The sequence below is a fragment of the Malassezia pachydermatis genome (assembly GCF_001278385.1).
Source record: "Malassezia pachydermatis strain CBS 1879 chromosome Unknown scaffold7, whole genome shotgun sequence".
NCBI classification, from domain to species: Eukaryota; Fungi; Basidiomycota; class Malasseziomycetes; order Malasseziales; family Malasseziaceae; genus Malassezia; species Malassezia pachydermatis.
The window spans coordinates 99,198-121,659 of NW_017253144.1; the positions used below are offsets into that span (position 1 = coordinate 99,198).

Genomic DNA, 22,462 nt, shown 5'->3' on the forward strand with positions numbered 1-22,462 from the left:
GCGCGAGGCCCCAGACTATATCGCTACCCTCTCTATGACGGATTCAGCGCCTTACGCATGGCGTGAATCTCTTGTTGGTATGCTTTTTCAAAGGCACGAGCGACTTCGCAAACGCGCTCGTCCTCTGCGTTGAACGTGTAGCAATTGGACAGCATAAGTTGGATATCGGCGTCCAATGCATCCACGCTATCGTACTGATCGGCACGTAGCTTCTCACTGATCAGCGTCAGATCACGGGCATTTTCCTTCGGGATCACGTCAAAGTACGTCGGGATACCTAATGCCACAGGATCCACCGCGTACAAAAACAGGCCACTAGAGGGAAGTTGCTTTAAGCGGCCCATCATGCTCTGCAGCGAGCGTTTGTGCGAGTACTCCAATTTGCGGACCATCGCACGGCTCCATTCGCGGCGCCATACACGTGAGACGGCCTGCTCCATGAGCGCAGGCACCGTGCCAGGCGGATTAAATTGACGGCAGTTGGCAAACATGAGACGCATATCCGCCGCAAAGTCGCCCATCGTTTTGTAGGCACCGCTCTTGAGTTTCGTGTCGATCGTACTTAGATCCATTGGATGCTTGATCTCATCGTAGTAGGTCGGCGCTTGGTCACGTACAGGATCGATGGGCTGCAAGAAAATGACAGCTTCCTTCGTCTTGGCGACCATTTGGAGGACGGAGCGCGCTTTCTTCACGTGCAATGGCATCTCCTGCTCGCCTGGCAGTACGGGATCGTCGCTCGCCGACTTGGCCTGCGCAGGTGCAATCTTTTCCGCTTTCAGCTCCGCGGGCACGGACTCTGCGGCGGGTGTGTTTCCTGCAGACGGCGTATCGGGTGCCTCAGAGCGAGCCCGCTTCAACTTGAGCACGGGCCGGGGTGGTGTCTCTGGTGCTGCGCGTTTTTCGCCCTTGCCAAGACTAAGCCGAATTTTGATCTTCTTCGGCGCGGCAGATCCCTCTGCCGATGCCTCGGAGGCCGGCGGCTTGAGCGTGATCGTTCGCTTGGGCGTATCTGAGGCCGCCGCCGACGTCGCCGACGCTGCGTCGTCAGCGTCCTCGACCTGCATTTTTTCAGCCCGCGCTGCAGCCTGCTCGAGGGTCTTCGTGATGCGATTCCACAGCTGACGGAACGCCGACTCACTGCGGCTGGCTTCGTAGTGGATCCACGCCTTGGGATCGGGTGTGTACGTCTTTGCATTGCGGAAAATAAGCTCGACATCATTCTTAAACTCAAAGCGGTCCTGGTACTGCCCTGACTGCAGCTTGTTGGAGACAGCACTGAGATCCATCGGCTCTTTGATCACGTCAAAGTAGTCAGGCACTTCGTCACGCACAGGATCAACAGGACGCAAAAACGGTTCGCAGTGCTTGTTCGCCATAAGTTTCTGGATGCAGGTACGGCATGCACTGAGATCCGACGACGACATTCCCAGCGCCTGCCCAGGCTCAGGCGCCTTGGGCTTCTTAGGCTTGGCCGTCTTGGGCAACACAACACGCAACGGCTGGGTCGTCGTAGGACGTTTCTCCTGTTGCGGTGGCGCATTCTTGATCATGAGACGGATCCGCATGGCCGCGGTGGGCTCCGCCGAAGAGGCTGTTGTGACCGGGCGCTCCATCGGCGCTCGCGCCTCGTCGCTTGACTTGAATAGCAGCTCGGCCAAGTGCAAGAGGGCAAAACGAGCGGGCGCATGGCCACGCGAGGCATGCACGGCGTCGAGGAACCCATCGCGAATCGCTGGCGTACGGCCAATCTCACGACGAAGCAACTTGAGCATCTCTTCGTTCTGCTCGGCTTCTTCCGCGAGCCATGCCTCCTGCTCGGCGACTTGCTCACGCGCATCGCCCTCTTGCAACCGCTCATGCCGCGTACGCGCGTAGCCCAGTTCCCCTGTGGACAAGGCGACGCCCAGCGCATCGCACAAGCTGCGAGCCAAGTGCGCTCGCACGACGGCATCTTCGTCCGTAGCCAGCACGGCCAAGTAGTACCGATTGAGCACCTTGTGCTGCAAGCCACGGAGCAGCAGCAGCGCATTGAACGCCGCGAGACGGACCGGGGTAAAGTTGCCTTCACGCGTGTACTCCAGCAGTGTACTCAAATCCAACGGACGAAGGTTGGCCAGGACGAGCGAGAGCGAAAAGTCCATCGCCGCTAACGTAATGACATTGTGGAACGAGGGCACAAGGCGATCCAACACTTGCAGTCGCTCGACCTCCTGCATGGCCATCGTGCGCAGCGAGAGTTCCTCGTCCGTGTACACCTCGTCCGCCTGCATGGAGTACCCCGCACTGTCCACCGGCATAAGCGTGCTGGCAAGCGCATTGATGATGCTGGCCAGGTAGTAATCGTCGACAAAGCGGTTGGTCGAGTTGTCGTTGTACCGCAGCAAGTTGATCAGGAACCGCTGCACAATCGGCAAGGCACGCCCGCGGTGATCACGAATGCGTGCAATCGCATGAATGAGCGCGCGACGGACAAAGTAGTCGGCCATGTCGCTAAAGTCGTTGGGTTTCGGGATGCATGGCGCCTCCAGCGCGGTCGAGTCGCTGTCCGACGGCATGTCCAGGCAGTAACTCGTACGGAATAGCATCAGCAGATGGAACAGACCTAGCAGATCCAAATGCGGCAGCGCACAGTTCGCAAGGCCATACGCCGCCTCCGCACGAATCCGGTAAAAATACTTGGTGACCAGCACTGTGCGCGTCAGCATACTGCTCGTGATCAAGCTCGGCATCTGACTTAGTGCATGCACGGCCGTGAGTTGTGCCACTACATCTCGGTCACGCTGCAGCTGCGACACCCACATGTAATCCGGCTGCTCAAACTGGATCTGTGCCATCCACTCAAAGTCCGCATCCAGTCGGATCCATTCGTACGGCGCGGAGGCCATAATCGCCTCATCTTCCTCCGTCCAATCTGCGACTTTCCAGCGCTCACGCTCCGCCTCGTCTTCCCACATGCCCAGCCCAAACCCAAGATCGATCATGCCGATGGCTTCGGCCGCATCCTCGTCGCCGGCCGCTGCCGCCGCCGCCGCGGCTTGGCGCGCCTGAAAACGCTTTGTGTTTCGACGAACACGTTTGTATTTGGTATTGAAAGGCACATCGTACCGCTGGTGCTCATTCTTGATATCCAGCACGTGCTCGTACGGCGTGCCATCCGCTTCGTGAATCCGTACCGTCATCTGGCCTTCCCAGAGCGTCACAGGGTTCGACGCCAGCGCTTCTTCCGGGTGCGCTTGCGCATACATCGCTGCCGGCGACTCTTGCCGCACATGCATCTCAATCAGCAGCTTCTTGCGGTTGAACGTGGCTGTGCACACGAACCGCGGACAGCCACTGCCGTTGATCCACTGGTCGACAAACAGCCGCAAATCCGCACCGCTGACCTTTTTGCATGTGCGCAGGAAGCTGTGCGTACCCAGCGCATTGTGCGTCATCTCCCCGGTGATCGCCTGCAAAAATAGCTTGGGAATCACACGGCCCAGGCCCAGCGATGCGCCCATCTTACACAGCCGTCGATCAAGTAGGTAGAGAACGAGAGGCGCTTTCAAGTTCACAAACGACAGCAGCTGAGGATCCAACGGCTCGTCGCGTCCCACTTGGTACAGCGGCGGCATGCCGATATCCCATAAACACAGCCGATCACAGTCTTTCTTCATACGGAATCGGTAGTCATTGTTGCCCAGCAGCCGACGTAGGAACATGGCCGCCAGGTGCTGACTCAAGCCGTGAATCAGCCATGTATCAGCCCACGTCTTTTGCACAATATTGATGCCGACCCATTGGAACGCGACAGCATGCGCCAGGAGATGCCGATTCTCAAACGCCTGATCAATGACAGAAGGCGGGTGAAGCAGATCGCTCGAGCAAATGGCAAGGGTACACGCCGTGTGGCAGTCGACCATGGCGCCGTCGACAAACACCATCTTGAACGAGCCAAACGGGTACGAACCGTACTCGCTACTAATAAACTCAATCGCCTGCCACGTAAAGCTGGTCGTCGTACGCAGCTCATGCTCGTGCTCTGGCAAACAGAACGCTAGCGCTTCACACCCTTCCGACCCCTTGGGCGAGAGCCGCGCCAGAACAAAAGGACCTGCGCAGAACGCCATATGCTGCACGGTCGTGGCTACCGGCTGCGTATAGTAAAAGATCGACTTTGCTGGATCGTGTGGATGAATAGCATGCTCTGTCAGCTCGCCACTGGCAATCACATAAATGTCAGGCTCCTCACTGGATGAGAGTTGACGTGGCGTAACAAACTCCAGTTCCCACGTACACCGATCCCAGAGCGAGTCGACGCAGGGCACCCAGCACCGAGCGCTATTCGATCCCGTGGGTCGGGTATACATATGCGGTACACGGTACGGCGCTTCAGGCGTAGGATGCACAATGTGCAGCGCTTCCTGCGCATCTCGTAGCACGTAGTCAATATGGATGGTGATCGGTGCGAAGTCATCTTCGGCGCTAGCACCACTCGCTTCCGCTTGCGAGGAGAGAGGCTCGGGACGGACACTGTCTGGCAAGGATATACGCAGCTCGCCATCCGCGCCTTGACTGAGCGCCGAGTACAGCTCACGCTTCGCTTGGCCGTGCTTGTGCAAGTCAGACCATGCGAGCGATTGCAATGAGTCAGTGTGTGTAAAAGCAGCATCGTGTCCCTGGCACTGGACACGCAGTACTTCCATGCATCGTGCATGCAAATAAATGTGACGCAGGCCAGCGTGCGTGGGCGTAATGGAGAGCTCCGTATAGCCACCCACAGTGCCGCTGAAGACAAGCTCCAGCGCCACCTTTTGGTGGTTCAACGTGAACCCACGATCATGTAGCATTGCGCTCGCAGCACACACACCCAGCCCTGGCCTCGTAGATGGGGCGGCGAAAGCAGCAGGGCAGCGTAGCGCGAAGGGCGTGCGTGAGCGAGGCAGCGGCGACGTCGGACGACGCACGTGACGTACCCCGCCAGGGTCGCGCTGACGCGGCGCCCTGTGGACGTGCGTCAGAGTCTCGTCGCACGTCCGTACGATGGACACAGAGACGCCCTCGCAGGAGCCTGAGACGGTGCCGGAGACGTTGGGCAATACCTCCGTGTTCCCGCCGCCGCCCAGTGTCTACCGTCACTTCACGCTGGCCAATGCAGCGTGGCTCGACCTGCTGCAGTCGTGCAAGGCGAACGATGCTACGTTGCTCGCCGATGCCCAAGCCAGTGAAGAGGCACGCATAGCCGAGCAGACCAAAGCACTCACCATGGCTAAAGGCGCGTTGCCATATGCGCCACCGACCATCGACTTGGAACGCACATTGTCCCCACCGAAGGTCGAGTGGATTGAAGAAGATGGCGGCTACCAACTCTTTGGACAACGATGGCCGATTCCAGATACGGCGCCATCGCTGGAGCAACTCGGTATCCGGCCTTTGTTTTCCGCCGACGATCTAGGTATGTATACCCTCGCTCACGACAGATCACCGCCACGTGCTGCAACAGTTGCTACGCACGTTGCTGCAAACCTACTTTGAGCTTACCTGCGACTTGCTTCGCCCGATCCAGCCGTACGATGTATGGGTCCCCGCGCCTCACAGCGAGGGCGGCACAGAGGACGCAGCTCCGCCGAATGGCACATGGATCTCGTCATCCCGTCTCAAGGATCGACTGCAACACATGGAAACCGTCGTGATCAACTTTCTGTACCTCCTAAATCAACTTCGGCCTACGCAGTCGCGCGCCGCGCTAGCGACCATGATGCGAACGCAGGTCCAGCGAAAACGCGAGGCGGCTGCACAGCTTCGTGCAAAGTGCGAGGCCATTCGCACAGAACTTGCGTCCTTGGAGATGTAGGTAGGCGACAAGATACCCACCAGCTATGTACATTACAAACGCGGCACGCCCTGCTCTTCCAGCACTTCGCGTACGATCCCTGCAGGCGGACTACGCCGCGCTTTTTTCACGGTGCGTGTGCGTGCCGGTGATGAGGGCGCAGGTCGGCACACCGGCGCATTCACGACCGCTTCCACGATGGCGTCGCTCTCGGCCAGGAGCGCGAGGCATTGCGTCATCACGGTGGCGGTCGGCCCTGCAGCCATGGTCGAGCGACTGCCTACCAGCACCAGCTTGGACTGCGCGCGCGTAAGCATGACGTTCACGCGCTGCCGATCACGCAGCAACTCGCCTATGTGCCCACCATCGTTCGAGCGGACCAGAGATAGGAGCACAATACGCCAATCGCGACCTTGGGCTTGGTCGATGGTCAGCACTTCGGCGGTGGGGCAGATCCGACGCAGCACTTTCGCTTGCTGTCGGTAAGGCGTGAGGATCCCCACCTCGGACGTATCTAGCCCGTGGTCCAGGAACGCTTGGTGACACGCTTGAACGATGTACGCCTCCTTCTCGTTCTCGACCAGGGCGTCTGTACGTTGTTCGTATGCCCCCACACGATCGGTATCCACAAAAAGAACGCGCTGCGAGGGCGCACACACCGCTTGCAGCCAAGGCGGCACACCGGGTTTCGTCGGCAATGGGACACACGACTGTGCTACGTGTTCGTCAGCGCATTGTAAGCGGCCTTGGTAGATCAGGGTATTGCTCAGCCGCATGATCGCTGCATTCATACGGTACTGCACACACAACTCTACCACGGCGTCAGGGTAGCGTGTGCACAGCTGCTGAAACAGACTGGTATGCATGCCGTGCTCGGCCGCTTCGGCGTCGCGGACCAGCGGCGCAAGCTGGTGGTGATCGCCAATCATGACAAACCGATTGGCCAGGCGCAGGGGGCCAACGCAGGTCGGCAGCGTGATCTGGCTCGCCTCGTCTATGATGCACACGTCAAACGACTGCAGGGCCAGCGCCGCGTCGGACGTAGCTAGGCAGGTCGCAGCGACAATGGGAGCCGTGCTGACCATGCGCTGCAAGGCCTCGACACTGGCCTCCTGGCCGAGACGCGCTGCCAACGCACACGAACGTACGCGGGGGTGAATGCGGTGGAGTGGGCCGAGGCGCAGGACCGGTGTATCGACGAGCTTCGCGACAATGGTATCGACAGCGGAATGCGTATGACTGCACAAGAGAACACGCTGGCCCAACTCTGCGAGAAGACGAACCAACACGGCAATGGTCGTCGACTTGCCTGTGCCAGGCATGCCGAGGACCAACGTGTAGTCTTGCGCTGAAAGTGCTCGTTCAATCGCGCGGCGCTGCTCTGCATTGCACGTAGCGGCCCACCGCTGCACACTCGCTTGGTGTGCCTTGGAAAGTACGTCCCAGTGAGGCGGCGCGTGGTGGACAATACGCTCGCGCAGCTTTGTCACACGCGGCGGCGCATCTCGGTAGAAAAGACAGGCCAAATTGTACCGTGGCACGCCCATCATCGCCATCAAGTCGTCCATGTCGACACGCAGGGCCCACGTCACGCTCTGGAATCGGTACCGCATTTGCAGTTGCGTAAGCAATGGCGCAATGGACGTCTCCAGCTCCAACTGCAGGCTCGTGCCCTCCAACGACACGACACGACCGCGTGAAAGGAAGGCGCGAACAGGATGCGCGACAGCCAAAGAAATGAGATCGTCCGGCGCAAAGAGCCCAGGTGCTGTGCCTGTATCCAAGACGACACGGGCACCGCGAAGCGACCGGATGGTCGCATGCGGCACACATCGGCCAAGCGCAGCTCGCTCGTCTGCCGATAAGGTCCACAGCTCATGCTGGTAGCGCGACAACCCCCGCTCTTCGCGCGAAAGCAGAGCATCCCAACGGCGGAAAAAAGCCACATCAGTAGGCGTAAGATGCGATGTACTTTCGTCGTACAAGGCCGCTACAGGAGACGACGCGGTAGGCGGCGTCTCAAACACTCGGCGGTACAGCGCACACGCATCGCGAGAGTAGCATCGCGCACATTTAAAAGCGCTGTCGATCGGCGGCGCGAGGAACGGCGTAGGCACCTCTTCCACGTCTAGCGGCACAGCTGCTAGCGCTGCCTCGTCCAGCGCAAACGCAAAGCTGTCCTCCGACGCCGGCGAGAGCGTGTGGTCATTGGGGACGCTGGCCGCGGCCTCCTCATGCCACAACGGCGGCATGCGGGCTTTGTAGGCGGCCATATCATTGCGGGCCAGGATCAAGTTGCGCAGCTCCTTGGGCTGCGGTCGTACACACTGCATGGCCTCGCTTTGGACGTACAACAACAGCCCCATATCGACGTGCGTGCCCATGGCATCGCTGAGCAAGAGAGTGTACAAACTCGTTTGCGCCATATGCTCCATACTGGACGTCACTCGTCCCGTTTTCACTTCAAGGGGGAGTGGGACGTGCATGGTGCCAGTAGACGTACGTACTGCCACATCCACTATGACGTCCAATCGACCTTTGAGGCCATACATTGGCGAAACGATATCGCCTTCCGTGCTGAGCACCTCGCGGATCGAGGCATGCATGGGCGTGCCAGTGCGTGGATCTTCCAGCACCGCACCGGTGTCTTTCCCACCGTCGCGCGGCGCCAAATACTTGGCTGCAAAGCGCAAGAGCGAAGGGATCGCCTCGTACAGATCGTGACGGACTTTCTCGGTCCCTACCCCCGTCAACAGCAAGGCCGAGCGTGCTTGCGTGATTTGGCGCTCCACCTCGGCGGTGAGGAAGGCAGCAGTAAAGTTGCCGAGTCGCGTCCATGTAGACGGCGCGTCAAAGGGCAGTGGTGGCGGCAGCGGCGAAGTGACTGGGTCCACGTCCCCGCTCGCTACCAAACACGCTTGCAAGAGACCGTGGACCATTGTACCCAAGACAGCCACATACGTAGAATCACTGGGTGTGCGAATTCGCTCCTGCAGCATAGGCTTGCGCATACAGGACGCCACACTGGCTAAGCGAGAGGCAGAAATAATAACGTCAGGATGAAGAATCAGGAGAGGCATATCAGTAGCTCCGAACGAGGACAGAATGATGGTGGGCTTGGTATCGTGCATCTGCCATGAGCCAATGACATGGATTGTATCGCCAACATGCACATCGGTGGCAAGCCATTCCTCACGAAGCCGCGCTTCCGCCAGCACGAAGGGCATGCATCGCGTCGAAGGCGACCAGTACAAACTGGGGCCATCTGGTCTCGCCGTCGGTGCAAGGAGCGTTGAGGAGCTTTGGTGGACGTGCAAGCCAAGTACCTTTTCAGGGGCCACGCCACGCGGACCGTCGTATGTGGCGTCACGGACGTCGACCACCTCGGCACGCGTATACCTACTCAGCTTGTGGGGTGGTCCTCCTTCCCCAGATGCATAGTTCGGCAATGCGCAGGCGACATCGGAGGAGCAAACAGACGGCTTCTCGTCCGTGTCAGCCATGGGCGTCGTACCATCGCCTAACCCGTCCAGAAGCCGCTGTAGAAACGCGGCGTCCTCAGCGGTCATGTCATTCGGCGTCGTACGCGTCAGGTGGAGGAAAGTACCAAGGAGACTGCAGTCGAATTCTCGAAATAAGCCAGCCCTATGAGAAACGCTTTCTATTATGCATCATGAAAAAAATGTCTTGGATATAAAGGGTGCGGAATGAACAATGTACAGGGAGGGAGGGATACGCACCACTTAGAAGATAAAGCCGAGCACCTTCTTCCAGATAGGGCGAGCACGTTTCTCAGCACGCTCCTGCTCAAGCACCTCTTCACTCACAGCGTCACGACGGCCAGTGTATAGATCCATCTCCTCCAGACGCACAATGCGAGGGCGGCAAATGAGCTTGTAGCATGTGTAGAAAATGATGATCACCACAAGCGAGACCATACCATTAAAAAATATGTAGGCACGCTTACTTGGTGTCATTTTACCTTCACCAATGGGCCAGGCAGACGCGTAGAACGTGGCAATAATAACCAGAATCGACAGACCCAGACCAATATAGGAGCCAATGGTGCCCAGTGGCGAGGCCCATGGCAGCTGACGAAGCGTGTTGCCTTGCAACTTCCATGCAGCGCGGAAACGAATATGGCACAGCGAAATGGAGCCCCAAGCGAAAATCGCAGAGAGACCTGAAATACTCAGTAGCCAGCTGAACACCGTCTGTGCCTCTGCCGAATAGATCAGGAAGGCCAACAGACCAAAGAGCAATGATATAGTCACAGCAGGAAGGGGACGACCAGAGCGGTCCACGTAGCGCAGGAACTTCGGAGCAAAGCCCTGCTCTGCCAGCGAGAGAAGGGTACGGCTACTGGCAAACACCGAAGCATTAGCCACAGAGAGAGTCGAGACAATAATTACAGCGTTCACAATGTGGGGAAGAACGTTGATTTTGCCGATCTGAATGGCAATCACAAAGGGAGATTGACGGGGATCGTACGACGAGGAACCATTCGAGAGGCGCTCGTCATTGTAGGGAACCACGAGCGACACCAAAAAGAGCGACAGGATGTAGAAAACAATGATGCGGACAACAATCTGCTGGCAAGCCTTAGGCAGCACCTTGCGTGGCTCCTTAGTCTCCGCTGCAGCCAGACCGACCAACTCGGTACCGGCAAAAGCAAACGCAACACCAGCAAACGTAGCACAGAAGCCTTTGAAAGCATTGTGAAACGCACCAGGGTTGTGCCATGTACTAGCGCCAAGGTACTTGTTACTTGGCGTGCCACCACAGTCAATGCAAATTAGCACAATAATCAAGCCAATGACCGTGATGATTTTCAAGGCGGTAGCAGCAAATTCAAACTCAGCATACCCGCGAACACCAAAGATATTGATGACAACGAGTACCAAGAAGAAGATCATCACCCAAATGCCGGGCGGCACCGCTTTGTTTGGATCCCAGAACTGAATGATAATCGTGGCAGCCACAAACTCCAAGGGCATAACAATAAGCCATTGCAGGTAGTAGTTCCAGCCCATAGCGAAACCCCAAGCTGGGTCAATAAAACGAGTGGCATAGGCAGAGAAAGCACCAGAGACAGGAAGGACAGCAGCAAGTTCACCGAGACCAAAGATAATGCAAATAAGCATGATACCAACAATAATAAAATTGATAATCAGACTGGCTGGGCCACCAGTGCTCAGCTCACTACCGGAACTGATGAACAAACCAGTACCGATACCACCACCCAGGGCGATGAATTGAATGTGACGGCCTTCGAGACTTCGCTTCAAAGCAGACTTTTCCGGGACAATGGCCACACCACCATTTTCGGTATGGACCATAGTGGTGGCATTTCCATAATCACTCTCACCAAGGACCTCAGGTTTCTCAGCGAACGGATCAACCGGGTCTGAAACATATTGAGGATCCGTACCAAAGTGCTCTTCAGCTCTCTTGAAGCTGTCAGCCCAACCACTGATAAGACCCATAGTGGCTCAGGATATAAGAAGGGAAGCTGACTAGATGCCCATCGAGGCAGCATGCTATCTATTTATTGCTTCTCGGGCAACCCTACCCGACTCCGGGCCGGCAAGCTTATCAGCCAAAGTTTAGTATGCACAAGATTGCGCAGCTCAGCTTTATCAAGATAGCCACTAGATTTTGCTTACGAATAAATGTGGGGTAAAGATGCGAGATAAATGCTCAGCTCTAAAATCAGCACGGCAAGACATACGACACAATCGATTGGCTAGGCAGTGCTACATCTCGCTCCTTCCGGCGCCAACCCGCTACCCCGGAATGGGCACAAATGCATTTATTCTTAAAGATGGTGATTGTTCATGTCTGTAAGCTAAGAAGAGTCCATTACTAACGGATAAGCTCGTGCGCAAAGAATAAGAATTAGAATAAAATATCCAGGGCCCTTCGCCAGAAAGACATATTTTGTTTCTTCTCGCGCTCTTCTTGCAACATAAGTTCACTGGCTGCCTCTCGGCGACCCATTTGCAGATCAATATCTTTCAGTCGTATAGGAAGGGTCCGGGTGCAAATCTTATGGCCCACAAAAACAACGACAAAGATAGCACCTGGTAAGTAGGTCTGGAAGAATGTCTTGGCACGCTCGCGAGATGTCATTTCACCCTCTCCAACAGGGAAAGCCGCACTGTAGAAACTGGCCGCCAGGACCAAAATATTGATCACAGTGCCGAAAATAGTACCATAGATACCTAACGGTGAGGCCCATGGCAGATCCCGGTTCGTATAGCCTTGCTTACGCCATGCCAAACGGAATCGGAGATGCGAGATAGAGATGCCCAACCACAAGAAAATGACGGAAATACCAGCAATACTTCCTAGCCAGGCAAAAGCTTCATTCTTAGACGTCGAGTACACTAAGAAAGCAAGCATTCCGAAGAGGAAGGCAACAATATATCCGACCACAGGCGCACCCTTCACGCTGTACGCAAACCACACAGGAAGGAAACCGGTTTGTGCCATGGAGTGTACCAAACGGCTGCCCGAGTACACGGCAGAGCTTGCCACGGAAATAACAGAAATTAGAATAACACCATTGAAAATGGCAGGCAATGCATAAATGGCACCAGTTTGAATAGTGATAACAAAAGGAGACGCACGAGGGTCGCTGCTACTGCCAAGAAGTTCAGATGCATTGTAAGGAACAATCAACGTAATTGTAAAGAGAGTGGCAATGTATAAAATCAAAACTCGATACACCACAAATTTCACTGCCTTGGGAAGCATCTTATGCGGGTATTTTGCTTCAGCAGCGGTAATGCCCACAATTTCAGTGCCACCATACGATAAAGCAGCGAAAGCAAAAGCACTGCAAAAGCCTTTGAATGAGTTGTTAAAAGCGCCAGGGTTATACCATGTACTAGCACCAAGGTATTTACCGCTGGGCGCACCACCGCAATCAATTACAGCAGCGCAGATAATAAAGCCAATGCAGGCCACAATCTTAATCGTGGTAGCAAAAAACTCAAATTCACCGTACATTCTCACACCAAGAAGATTGATAGCAAAAACAAACACGAGAATGACAGCGATCCAAACACCTTGCGGTACCACTTCATCTTTATCCCAGAACGTGATCACAATAGTGGCTGTTGTGAGCTCCAAAGGCAAAATGAGGATCCATGTAATGCAATAAAGTACAGAAATGCAGAATGCAAAAGATGAATCGACAAACCGTGCCATAATGTTGGCATATGAGCCAATGAAGGGGTATACGGCAAAAATTTCGCCCACGGAAAACAACACCGTAATGACCATAAATCCAACAAGAACAAAGTTAATGAGCAATGAGCCAGGACCACCAATAGCAAGAATATTCCCGGAACCAATAAAGAGACCTGTCCCGATGCCTGTCCCGATGGCAAGGAAGCATAAGTGCCGAACATTAAGATCACGTTTTAAATCACGACCTTCCAGGTCGCCATTCGAGAGCTTAGCTGCTACTTTCTCCGGTCCATAACGCATCTCTTCATCATGGTGCACAGTTGAAGATATATCCCCCGTTTCTTCAGAGGCACCTATATTGGTGTCCGCTTGTTTCCGCTTTAGACGAAACAGAGAACGCATGTCAAGCGGAATGTCAATTGCAACAAGATATGGTGCATGGATGTCTTGAATAGGGGTCAAGTGCGAGAAGAAACATCACGTGATACGCGTGGCGCCGAACGCCTAAAAGTGGCGTACCCCGCAATGAGCGAGGGCAGGAGATTTGGCGGACCGTGGGAATATGAACACGATTACACGTATCAAGACCCAAGGGATGGGCATCCTATCCTCAAAGTTGCATTAAAAGGACAGATACCTTTCAAGGAGATCCATGCATAGAGACTTTTGAAAAATCTCACATCACTTCACTAATCTAGTGGAACACTTCTAAGCTCATACCATATCAATGTTACCATGGGAGCACAAACAAGAAACTATGGCAAAAATAGAAGGCTCAGCAAATGGGGTTGTGATAATATATTGTCCTATACATTAAGAGATTGATAATGTCGTCGAAGACCTTCACAAGACCTTTAGAAAATGGCATCAAAGATTTTGAGGTACAATGGTTTCGCGCGCTCCTCAGCCCGCTCCTGTTCCAAAACCTCTTCAGAGACAGGGTCACGACGACCAGTCTGAACATCAATATCATCGAATCGGACATACTTAGTCCGGTACCAAAGCTTGTGACCAAAGAAGAAGGCCAGAGCAATCGGAAGCGAGAGCATATACTCAAAGAAGTTGTAAGCACGATCAGAGCCTGTCATTTCACCTTCACCAATGGGCCAAGCGGAGGAATAGAATGATGCAATTATGACCAAAACGTTTAAGACAAAGCCCACCCATGAGCCAATAATACCAAATGGCGAGGCCCAGGGGAGTTGTGTCAAAGTGTTGCCTTGTTTCAGCCATGCGTTTCGGAAGCGAATATGCGCGAAACAAATGGATCCCCAAGTAAAGACTGCAGAAAGACCAGAAATACTCAGTAGCCAGCTGAAAACAGTGTTTTCTGTTGTTGAGTAAACTAGGAAACCAAGAAGGCCAAACGCGAGCGAAACAAGCAGAGAGAAAAGAGGGCGACCCTTACGATCAACAAAGGCAAAAAGCCTAGGCGCCATGCCTTGTTCAGCCAACGATTGAAGCATACGACTTGCGCCGTAGATGGATGCATTACCCACAGAGAGACATGAAATTAGGATCACCGCATTGAAGATCTGTGGCAACGCGTAGATCTGACCGATTTGGATGGCAATGACAAAGGGCGATGCGGCAGGGTCTGTACCGCTACCATTCAAAGACTCAGTCTCGGCAGGAACAATCAGGGTAATCATAAAAAGACACAGGATATAGAAAAGAAGGACACGGGCAATGACTTGCTTGCAGGCCTTCGGAAGGTGCTTACGAGGGTTGGACGTTTCTGCCGCAGCAAGGCCGACAAGTTCTGATCCGGAGAAGGCAAATGCCGCTGTAATAAACACAGAGCAAAAACCTTTAAACCCATTCATGAATGCATCTTGAGTATGCCAACCTCGTGCGCCCAAATAGTGACCTGAAGGTGCACCCCCGCAATCAATAACGATTGCACAAATAATGAAACCTATGCAGCCCAGCACTTTAATCATGGTAGCAAAGAATTCATATTCACCATATCCCCGCACACCAAACAAGTTGATAGTGACCATAACCACGAAATAAATGGCGATCCAAACACCTCTGGGAACAACTTCATCTTTATCCCAAAAACTGATAATCATTGTGGCTGCCGTTGCTTCCAAGGGGAAAGTAACTAGCCATTGCAGGAAGTATACCCAACCCATAGAGAAGCCCCAAGATGGATCGATAAAGCGGATAGAGTATGTAGTGAACGAACCCTCAACAGGAAGCGCGGCAGCCATTTCACCCAAGCCAAAAATAGTAGTAATCATCATAACAGCAACAATAATATATGCCACCATCAGTGAGCCGGGGCCACCGGTGTATAAGTTGAAGCCAGAGCCGATAAAGAGACCGGTACCAATGCTACCACCAAGCGCGATAAATTGAATGTGACGGCCCTTTAAAGCACGCTTTAAAGCAGCTTTTTCCGGGACAATTTCAATCTCACCTTCTTCATTTTTGATAGCCATGGAAGATGTAAATACATCAACTCCTACCAGCTCTTCAGCATTATGTCCTTCTTTCTTATCCTTATTCGCAATCGTAGAAACACTTGAATGAGGCTTTGATGCTAGAGCTTTATCATAAGCCTGAGAGGCTTTGTCTACAAATTGTGTAGATTCAGCGGGCTTGAAGCCATCTACCCAATCTTTAAGAAAGCCCATGGATGCTTGAAGGACAGTAAAACGACCCACGAATTTTCGCGAGGTTTGCAAAAGGAGACCTTGTCCCTTATCATAGAAGATTAAAATTCATTGGCCTGTTTGAAACAAGTCACGAATAAACGATAAACTCCGCCTACTTCAAGAAAGATGTAAATATTTTCAACTGCTGCGGAACGCTTCTACAATACCGCGCCTGCTGTCAAATCAACAATGTAAAATAGAACCATCTGATTGGATTGATCAAAATCCCAAAATTTGACACCTCCCAAATCACTATCAGCTACCCTAGGACGGGTATAACATATGAAACACGCTACCCCACATTTCCAATATTTGTCGGAGATTTGGAGTCAAACGGGTAATTCATAAGAGTGGAATAACTCCCGCCACTCTCACGTAGAAGCAGTGGACTGCTACTCCTTCTTCAGCATTGTAGTCTGGGCCTACCTGTGGCAATGACAATTTTCAAACGATGTACTGCAACTTTCACGTGCGTTACGTCCTCTAAGAGTGAGAATGTTGTGAAAGTGTATAAGACAGTCGATAAGATCTTTATTGACAACTACGAAGGGTGTACTAAATATATATATATATATATATATATGGGGTTAGAACAATATGTGAAGAATCCTCTTCCAGCGAGGCCAACTTCGCATTTCAGCGCGTTCCTGCTCCAGCACTTCGACAGATTCTTTTTCACGGCGACCTGACACGAGATCGATATCCTCCAAGCGAATAAATTTCGTACGCTTGATTACTTTGTATGAAACATAGGACGTAAGAAAGATGGGGAGCGAGATCATGCCCAGGAAGAAATGGTAGGCTCGATCAGTGCTTCTGTATGTGCCTTCATCAATTGGGAACGCAGAAACGTAAAATTGTGAGATAACAACGAGCGTGTTGAAGGCAATACCGATCCAGCTTCCAATGGTGCCAAGAGGAGATACCCATGGAATCTCTTCGAGCGTGTGCCCTTGCCGTTTCCAGGCTGCCCGGAATCGGATATGCGACGCACAGACCGAAGCCCACGTGAAAAGCACGGAGAGACCAGAGATACCGATGAGCCAGTCGAAAACTTCAGCCTCACTGGTGGAATAGATCAAAAAGCCAAGCAAGCCAAATAGAAGACACAGCATGACAGCGAAAAGAGGCCGACCCTCGCGATCCACATACGAGAAGATTTTAGGCGCTTTGCCCTGCATGGCCAAAGCATGGAAAGTACGGCTGGCAGCAAAGACAGAGGAGTTAGCCACAGAAAGCGCAGAGAGGAAAATAACGGCATTCACAATGCTAGGCAATGACTTGATGCCGCCAATGCGGATAGCGAGTACGAACGGAGACGTGTTGGGGTCGTACGCATTCTTACCATGAAGACCGGGGTAATCCGATGGAACAATAAGCGTAAGCATAAAGAGTGTAAGGGCATAAAAGATAACCACACGATATACCACTAGTTTGCATGCCCGGGGTAGAAACTTTCGCGGATTACTAGACTCAGCAGCCGCAAGCCCGACAACTTCTGTTCCAGAGAAAGCAAAAGCGGCGGTAGTAAAAACACTGCAGAAACCTTTGAAAGAGTTGTTGAAGGCACCCGGCTTGTACCAAGTTCCAGCGCCCAAATAATGGCCACTAGGAGTTCCACCGCAATCAATTACAATCGCACAAATGATAAAACCAACTAGGGTGATCATTTTGATGGAAGTCGCAGTGAATTCCACTTCGGCATAACCACGGGCGCCGAATAAGTTAACAAGAATAATGAAAACCCAGAAGATGGCAATAATGGCACCTTTTGGCACAACTTCAGGTTCATTCCAAAAACCAATCACAAGCGTAGCAGCTACAAACTCCAATGGGAAAGTAGCGAGCCATTGCATCATGTAATTGTAACCGATGGCAAATCCAAGAGCTGGATCAATAAAACGAGAACTGTACTCGGCAAAAGCACCAGGAACGGGATACATGGATCCAAGCTCACCGAGAGCAAAAAGAACTGTCAAGATCATTATACCCATGAGAGTATAATCGATAATAATACTCCCTGGTCCACCGGTTGAAAGAGTAGATCCAGAACCGATAAACAAACCCGTTCCGATACCACCACCAAGGGCAATAAAAGCAAGATGACGCGATTTCAAGTTCTTACGGAGAGGGCGACTTTTCAAATCAACAGCACTGGCACTTTGGGCATACACTGAGTGTTTATCGCCCCCGATCGCAGCGTCATAGTCTTCCGGCTTAGTGTTCTCAGGAATATGGTACACAAGGTCATCAACGACGGCAGGTTTGAAGCTATCAATAAAATTTTGAAAGTAACCCATTGTCTCTGGATAAGGCAGGGACTTGAGCGGGGAATGCTGCCCTTAGAAGTAAAGACTTTACGTATAATCTGGAGAAGAAAATGATACGATCTCTTTTTGTCCAACAAAAAAAAAAATAGCCCCTCTACCCACACACACTACCCCATAGTCCACCGCAGCGCTTGTATTGAATTAGCGCCACGTGTAATAAAATCAATTTTGGCCTGTCGTTTTTCATTGCGCAGGCGAGAGGCGCAAACCTAATAATGTCATGTGCCATGACACAAGCCACAGTAGGCCAATAAAATAAAAAAATAAGGGTCACATTGTAGTCTGGCAGCCTTCATAGAGAATAAAAAGCACTGGCGCGAATAGTTGTGGGGTCAAACTGCCATTCCGTATAAGAATCTCCGGTGCCGAATCACGGGATCCCTTCGTTTCTAGGAACGTGGCATTCCCAGGGTGCAAGTTTCCAATGACATGTTGATGGAGCTTGCGCCCAAGACACGGTGAACCAAAAATCAAGAAATGACAGGCCACCTGCCATGATAGTAGTATTCTACGCTCAGCGTTTAATAAATACTTTGACGCAACCACGCAAAAGCACAACAGATACAGTTTGTAGTACATCTAGAAAATACTTTTTAGGATCATATATCTGGAGGTGTCTACTCCCGTGTCCGTTTCGCATCCCTTTTTATATTAGGCAAGACGTTATCAACATACCCTTCTGAATCTTCACCGCTTCGTTTGGTTCCTCGTTTGGCTTCGTCCAGGAACTGATCAATGGCAAATGGATCATTGGTATCCTTCTCAAACTGAACTGGTCCAGAGCGGGGCGCTTGTGATTGGGCACCACTGAAACCCTTGTTCTTCCCCAAACCGAATCTGTCGTTTTGAAGCTCTTCATTGATGCCACTTTCCGTGCCGCCACCGAACATATCGTCAGCGCCACCGTTACCCGGCCGACTATAAATAGCAGCAGCCGCTGATGATCCCTGGAATAATGGCTTGTCATATACATTGTAAGAATCGTCATTACCAAATGTATTTGACAATGACTCTCGGTTAAATAGACGCGCGTCCGTCATTGATTCCTTACTTAGAGTGGGCTTGGCCAAGCCAAGAGCAACTTTTTCTGAAATATCACGGTTCTGCTCTTTCGCAAACGCACGCGCACGTTGCTCTTTGCCCATATTACTCATACGCAGTTCACGTTCACGTTCGCGACGGCGCTCCTCACGGAGACGGTTGCGTGCAGCCACCTCAGGATCGTCCTCATCCTCGCTCTCACTGCTTCCGTAATTAGCTAAAGTGGTAGGCATGTCACCACCACTACTTGCAAGTCGGCTTCCTGAGCTGGACATACCGGCGCGTTCTTCGCGAGCACGCTGTGCTAACATGCGCAGACTCTCTTCGCGTGAAGCTTTTTCTTGCGAAGCAATTTTTTGCTGCATAATGTTGCGCTGTCGTACTTCTTCACGTGCATGACGGTCAGCCAAGTTGAGTGCTTCAGAGAACTGTGCGAAATTGTCGTTCACTTGGACATCTTGCAATCCACGACCGCTGGCGGCCAGTCGTTTATCTAGAGGAATAGTGTAACCTTTGTTGTTTTTCCAGTTGGAAATACAAGGGGGGATCATCCAGTCTTTTTGTTCTTGGGCGGTTACTTTGCGAGGCGGACTGCGAAGCACAGGTGGTGGTGGGCTAGGCGGGCCGTTCGGTACTTTTTTGAATTTATGCTTGGGTGGCTCAAGAGGATCTTCCACCACTTCTGTCATTTTAATGATGCGTTGCTTTTTTCCATCGACACCCTGCGAGGCGGGTGTGTATCGCAAATAGCTAGTGCTGCCTGCTGTTTTGGGAACATTCTTTGGTTGAGCAGCTTTAATTTTACCATGAATAATTTCTTCAAACGCCTTGCGAGTTCTGTCGGCTGTTTCCGATACTTCTTCCTCGGAGGGACGTTCAATGGAACGATTACGATCTTTTAGATCGTCACGTTGAGATAGAGGAACTAGATCTTTGTACTGTGATTGGACGTGTTGGCCTTCACGGCGGCCCTGCATGACGATAGCATCATAGCGGGCCTTTCCATCCTTATCCACATGCAGGGTGAGAGCTCTCCCTGTATTCTAAATAGTGAGCGTCTTGGGATCCTTACATACCAGCATATCGACCACGGAGCGTTACACTCGCCACTGCGATAGGTGTAGCGATGAAAGTATGCATGTGCCACGTGACACGCCCATAAAATGTGCGTACGCGCGTGGAGCAGAATACATTCAACAGTATGACATGACAAGCGTGGGGGAAGAACATCGTTTCCGATACCAAAGCGCCAAGGAAGAAGAATTGGAGCATGAAATCATATACCCAGAAGAAGAGGAGAGAGTATTAACCTATCGTCACCTGCTAAGCACGACATATGAGCCCACGTACGTCGGTAGTGGAATAACACCCAGCAACCCATTTCGTGTCATTGCGCATTGTGATGTAGATGCAGCTTATGCGCAGTGTATGTTTGGTCAATCTGACAACAGTTGAGGCTGCTAGGGTTGGGATCGACTGCTCGAAGAGACCCATTGCCGTATTGCAGTGGCACAGCTTAGTACGTGGAAAGATGATTTGACAAGATCGCGGTGAATTATCCCGCTAGAGAATACGGAGTGAATCGTTTCAATTGCACATTAGAAGAAGCCAAAAAGCGATGTCCCGACTTGGTACTTATTCATGTCGCTACTTATGGGGTGCGTGATATGGACTCTGACAGTAGCCTGGTGATACCACGCCAAAGTATCACGCGAACCCCACAGCAAAGACTCACAAAATTTCGTTGGATTTGTACCGAAGAGAATCTAAAAAGATCATGGATATTTTTCAAAGGAAACTGACACTGGAAAGTGCCACGGGGGAATACGCGGGCTATGATTTGCAGCCACGAGTAGCAGATGGATGGATGCCCAAAGTCTTGGAGATGCTGGGGCGACGCGACGACGACATTGTGTGCGAGAAAGCATCCATTGATGAATCGTTTTTTGACCTCTCTCTCTATGTACGCAAGCAGATATTGATGCGATTTCCGTATCTCGATATTCGAGACGAGCTGCAGAGCATGAATTCTGCAGCAAAAGCAGAACGACTGGATACACCACTACCAGAGGTACCCCTACAAGTGCAAGAAGAAATGACAAAGGAGTCGTGGGAAGCTCTGGGGCTTTGGTTGCCCTCGGATGGAAATGAAAAGAGGGTAAGGCAGTGTACCTGGGTTGACTTGGCGCATGCCATCGCGGCAGAGCGAATGATATCCGTACGGAAGCATATTGTGGATGCTCTTGGCTATACCACGTACGTCCCGGTACTATACTAATGCAGATCGGCGGGAATTGCCAGGAACAAAGCTTTGGCCAAGGTAAGTGTGTTGGTAACTTACAACAGTTGTGTTCGTCATTTCGAAAACCGTGCAGTCAGACCTTACTACTGCCTCATATGATCCCTAAGTTTCTAGCACCACTGCCCTACCGAAAAATTCGCTTCTTAGGCGGGAAATTCGGCGCGGAAATTGAAGGAATGTGGAACTATTCCACGATTGGGCAGCTATGGCAGGTGTCTCTCTCAGAAATGCAGGCCAAATGGGGCGAGGAAGGTACATGGCTGTACCAACTAGTGCGTGGCATCGACACGTCTGAGGTCAATCAAAGGACAGCCAACCATTCCATGATGTCAGCCAAGAATTTCCGGCCCGGTATCTCTACGTCGAAGGAGGCCTTGCCTTGGTTGTCTGTGATGGCATCGGAGTTGTCCGTTCGTTTGCAGGAAGAAAGAGAGGTGGAGCCCATGCTGGCGCCCCGTGCATTGGTGCTTCGCTATTTATTAGCGGGAAGTTCAGGTATGAAGAGTCATCAGACCTCCTTTGGATATATTGCAAACGATCAACTTGCCACTGAAATCCACAAGCGCGCTATAAAGCTATGGGATGATACATTGGGCCGAGCCCTTCGACAGCCTGGACATGAGATATTGGAGATACGTGTCCTTTCGCTCTCCTTTGCGGGGATTGAGCGTGGGGCGCGAGACCAACAACCACTGCATGTGTACTTCAAACAGGATCGTCCAAAGAAACGTGCTAGAGACACGGACTTGAATGAAACAACACAAATACGCAAGCAGCCAAAAGCAGAAGAGCCTGACATCTGCATTGTGAATGACCCCACATCGCAAACCGACATGGCCAAGTGGTCATGTCCGAAATGTGATCATATACTACAAGTGCCTATTTTTGAAGACGAAAAAGTCTCAGGTTCTGACACATCTACCTATCGTCAGATCCTGGAACGTCTGCGTGAAGAACACGTGCATTGGCATATGGCGCTGGATTTTGCTGCTACATAGAAACAGTCCGGCACCTTGCTTTTTTATTGTTGTTGCCTTGTATAGTAATTGCATGTGGGTGAATCGGGTGGAAAGGGGCCGTGCGTGGCTGAGTCAGCAATGGGGCGCGCTGTACT

The 22,462-nt window shown here is 52.3% G+C and overlaps 6 protein-coding genes across 6 annotated transcripts; 2 read left to right on the plus strand and 4 right to left on the minus strand.

Annotated features, from left to right (window-relative positions):
• Positions 1–32: 32 nt before the first annotated feature.
• On the minus strand, positions 33–4,832 carry Malapachy_1486 (taf2-component of tfiid complex; the record flags this gene model as incomplete). The annotated part of the gene is made up of 1 exon (XM_018135990.1): positions 33–4,832. The coding sequence occupies one exon, from the start codon at positions 4,830–4,832 to the stop codon at positions 33–35; it is 4,800 nt and encodes a 1,599-aa protein (XP_017990768.1).
• A 193-nt stretch (positions 4,833–5,025) lies between these two features.
• Malapachy_1499 (med7-member of rna polymerase ii transcriptional regulation mediator complex) lies at positions 5,026–5,836 on the plus strand (the record flags this gene model as incomplete). The annotated part of the gene is made up of 2 exons (XM_018136003.1): positions 5,026–5,437; positions 5,463–5,836. The coding sequence occupies 2 exons, from the start codon at positions 5,026–5,028 to the stop codon at positions 5,834–5,836; spliced, it is 786 nt and encodes a 261-aa protein (XP_017990680.1).
• Positions 5,837–5,868: 32 nt separating this feature from the next.
• Positions 5,869–9,384, minus strand: Malapachy_1481 (dna replication helicase; the record flags this gene model as incomplete). Its single annotated transcript, XM_018135985.1, has 1 exon — positions 5,869–9,384. The coding sequence occupies one exon, from the start codon at positions 9,382–9,384 to the stop codon at positions 5,869–5,871; it is 3,516 nt and encodes a 1,171-aa protein (XP_017990781.1).
• A 174-nt stretch (positions 9,385–9,558) lies between these two features.
• On the minus strand, positions 9,559–17,975 carry Malapachy_1489 (amino acid permease; the record flags this gene model as incomplete). Its single annotated transcript, XM_018135993.1, has 4 exons — positions 9,559–11,261; positions 11,794–13,257; positions 13,959–15,491; positions 16,304–17,975. 4 exons carry the CDS (start codon positions 17,973–17,975, stop codon positions 9,559–9,561), a joined length of 6,372 nt encoding a protein of 2,123 aa, XP_017990803.1.
• A 647-nt stretch (positions 17,976–18,622) lies between these two features.
• On the minus strand, positions 18,623–20,128 carry Malapachy_1473 (pre-mrna-processing protein 45; the record flags this gene model as incomplete). Its single annotated transcript, XM_018135977.1, has 3 exons — positions 18,623–18,647; positions 18,681–20,089; positions 20,123–20,128. The coding sequence occupies 3 exons, from the start codon at positions 20,126–20,128 to the stop codon at positions 18,623–18,625; spliced, it is 1,440 nt and encodes a 479-aa protein (XP_017990919.1).
• Positions 20,129–20,252: 124 nt separating this feature from the next.
• Positions 20,253–22,346, plus strand: Malapachy_1470 (dna polymerase eta; the record flags this gene model as incomplete). The annotated part of the gene is made up of 6 exons (XM_018135974.1): positions 20,253–20,472; positions 20,498–20,565; positions 20,591–20,704; positions 20,731–21,302; positions 21,330–21,366; positions 21,393–22,346. The coding sequence occupies 6 exons, from the start codon at positions 20,253–20,255 to the stop codon at positions 22,344–22,346; spliced, it is 1,965 nt and encodes a 654-aa protein (XP_017990825.1).
• Positions 22,347–22,462: the final 116 nt, after the last annotated feature.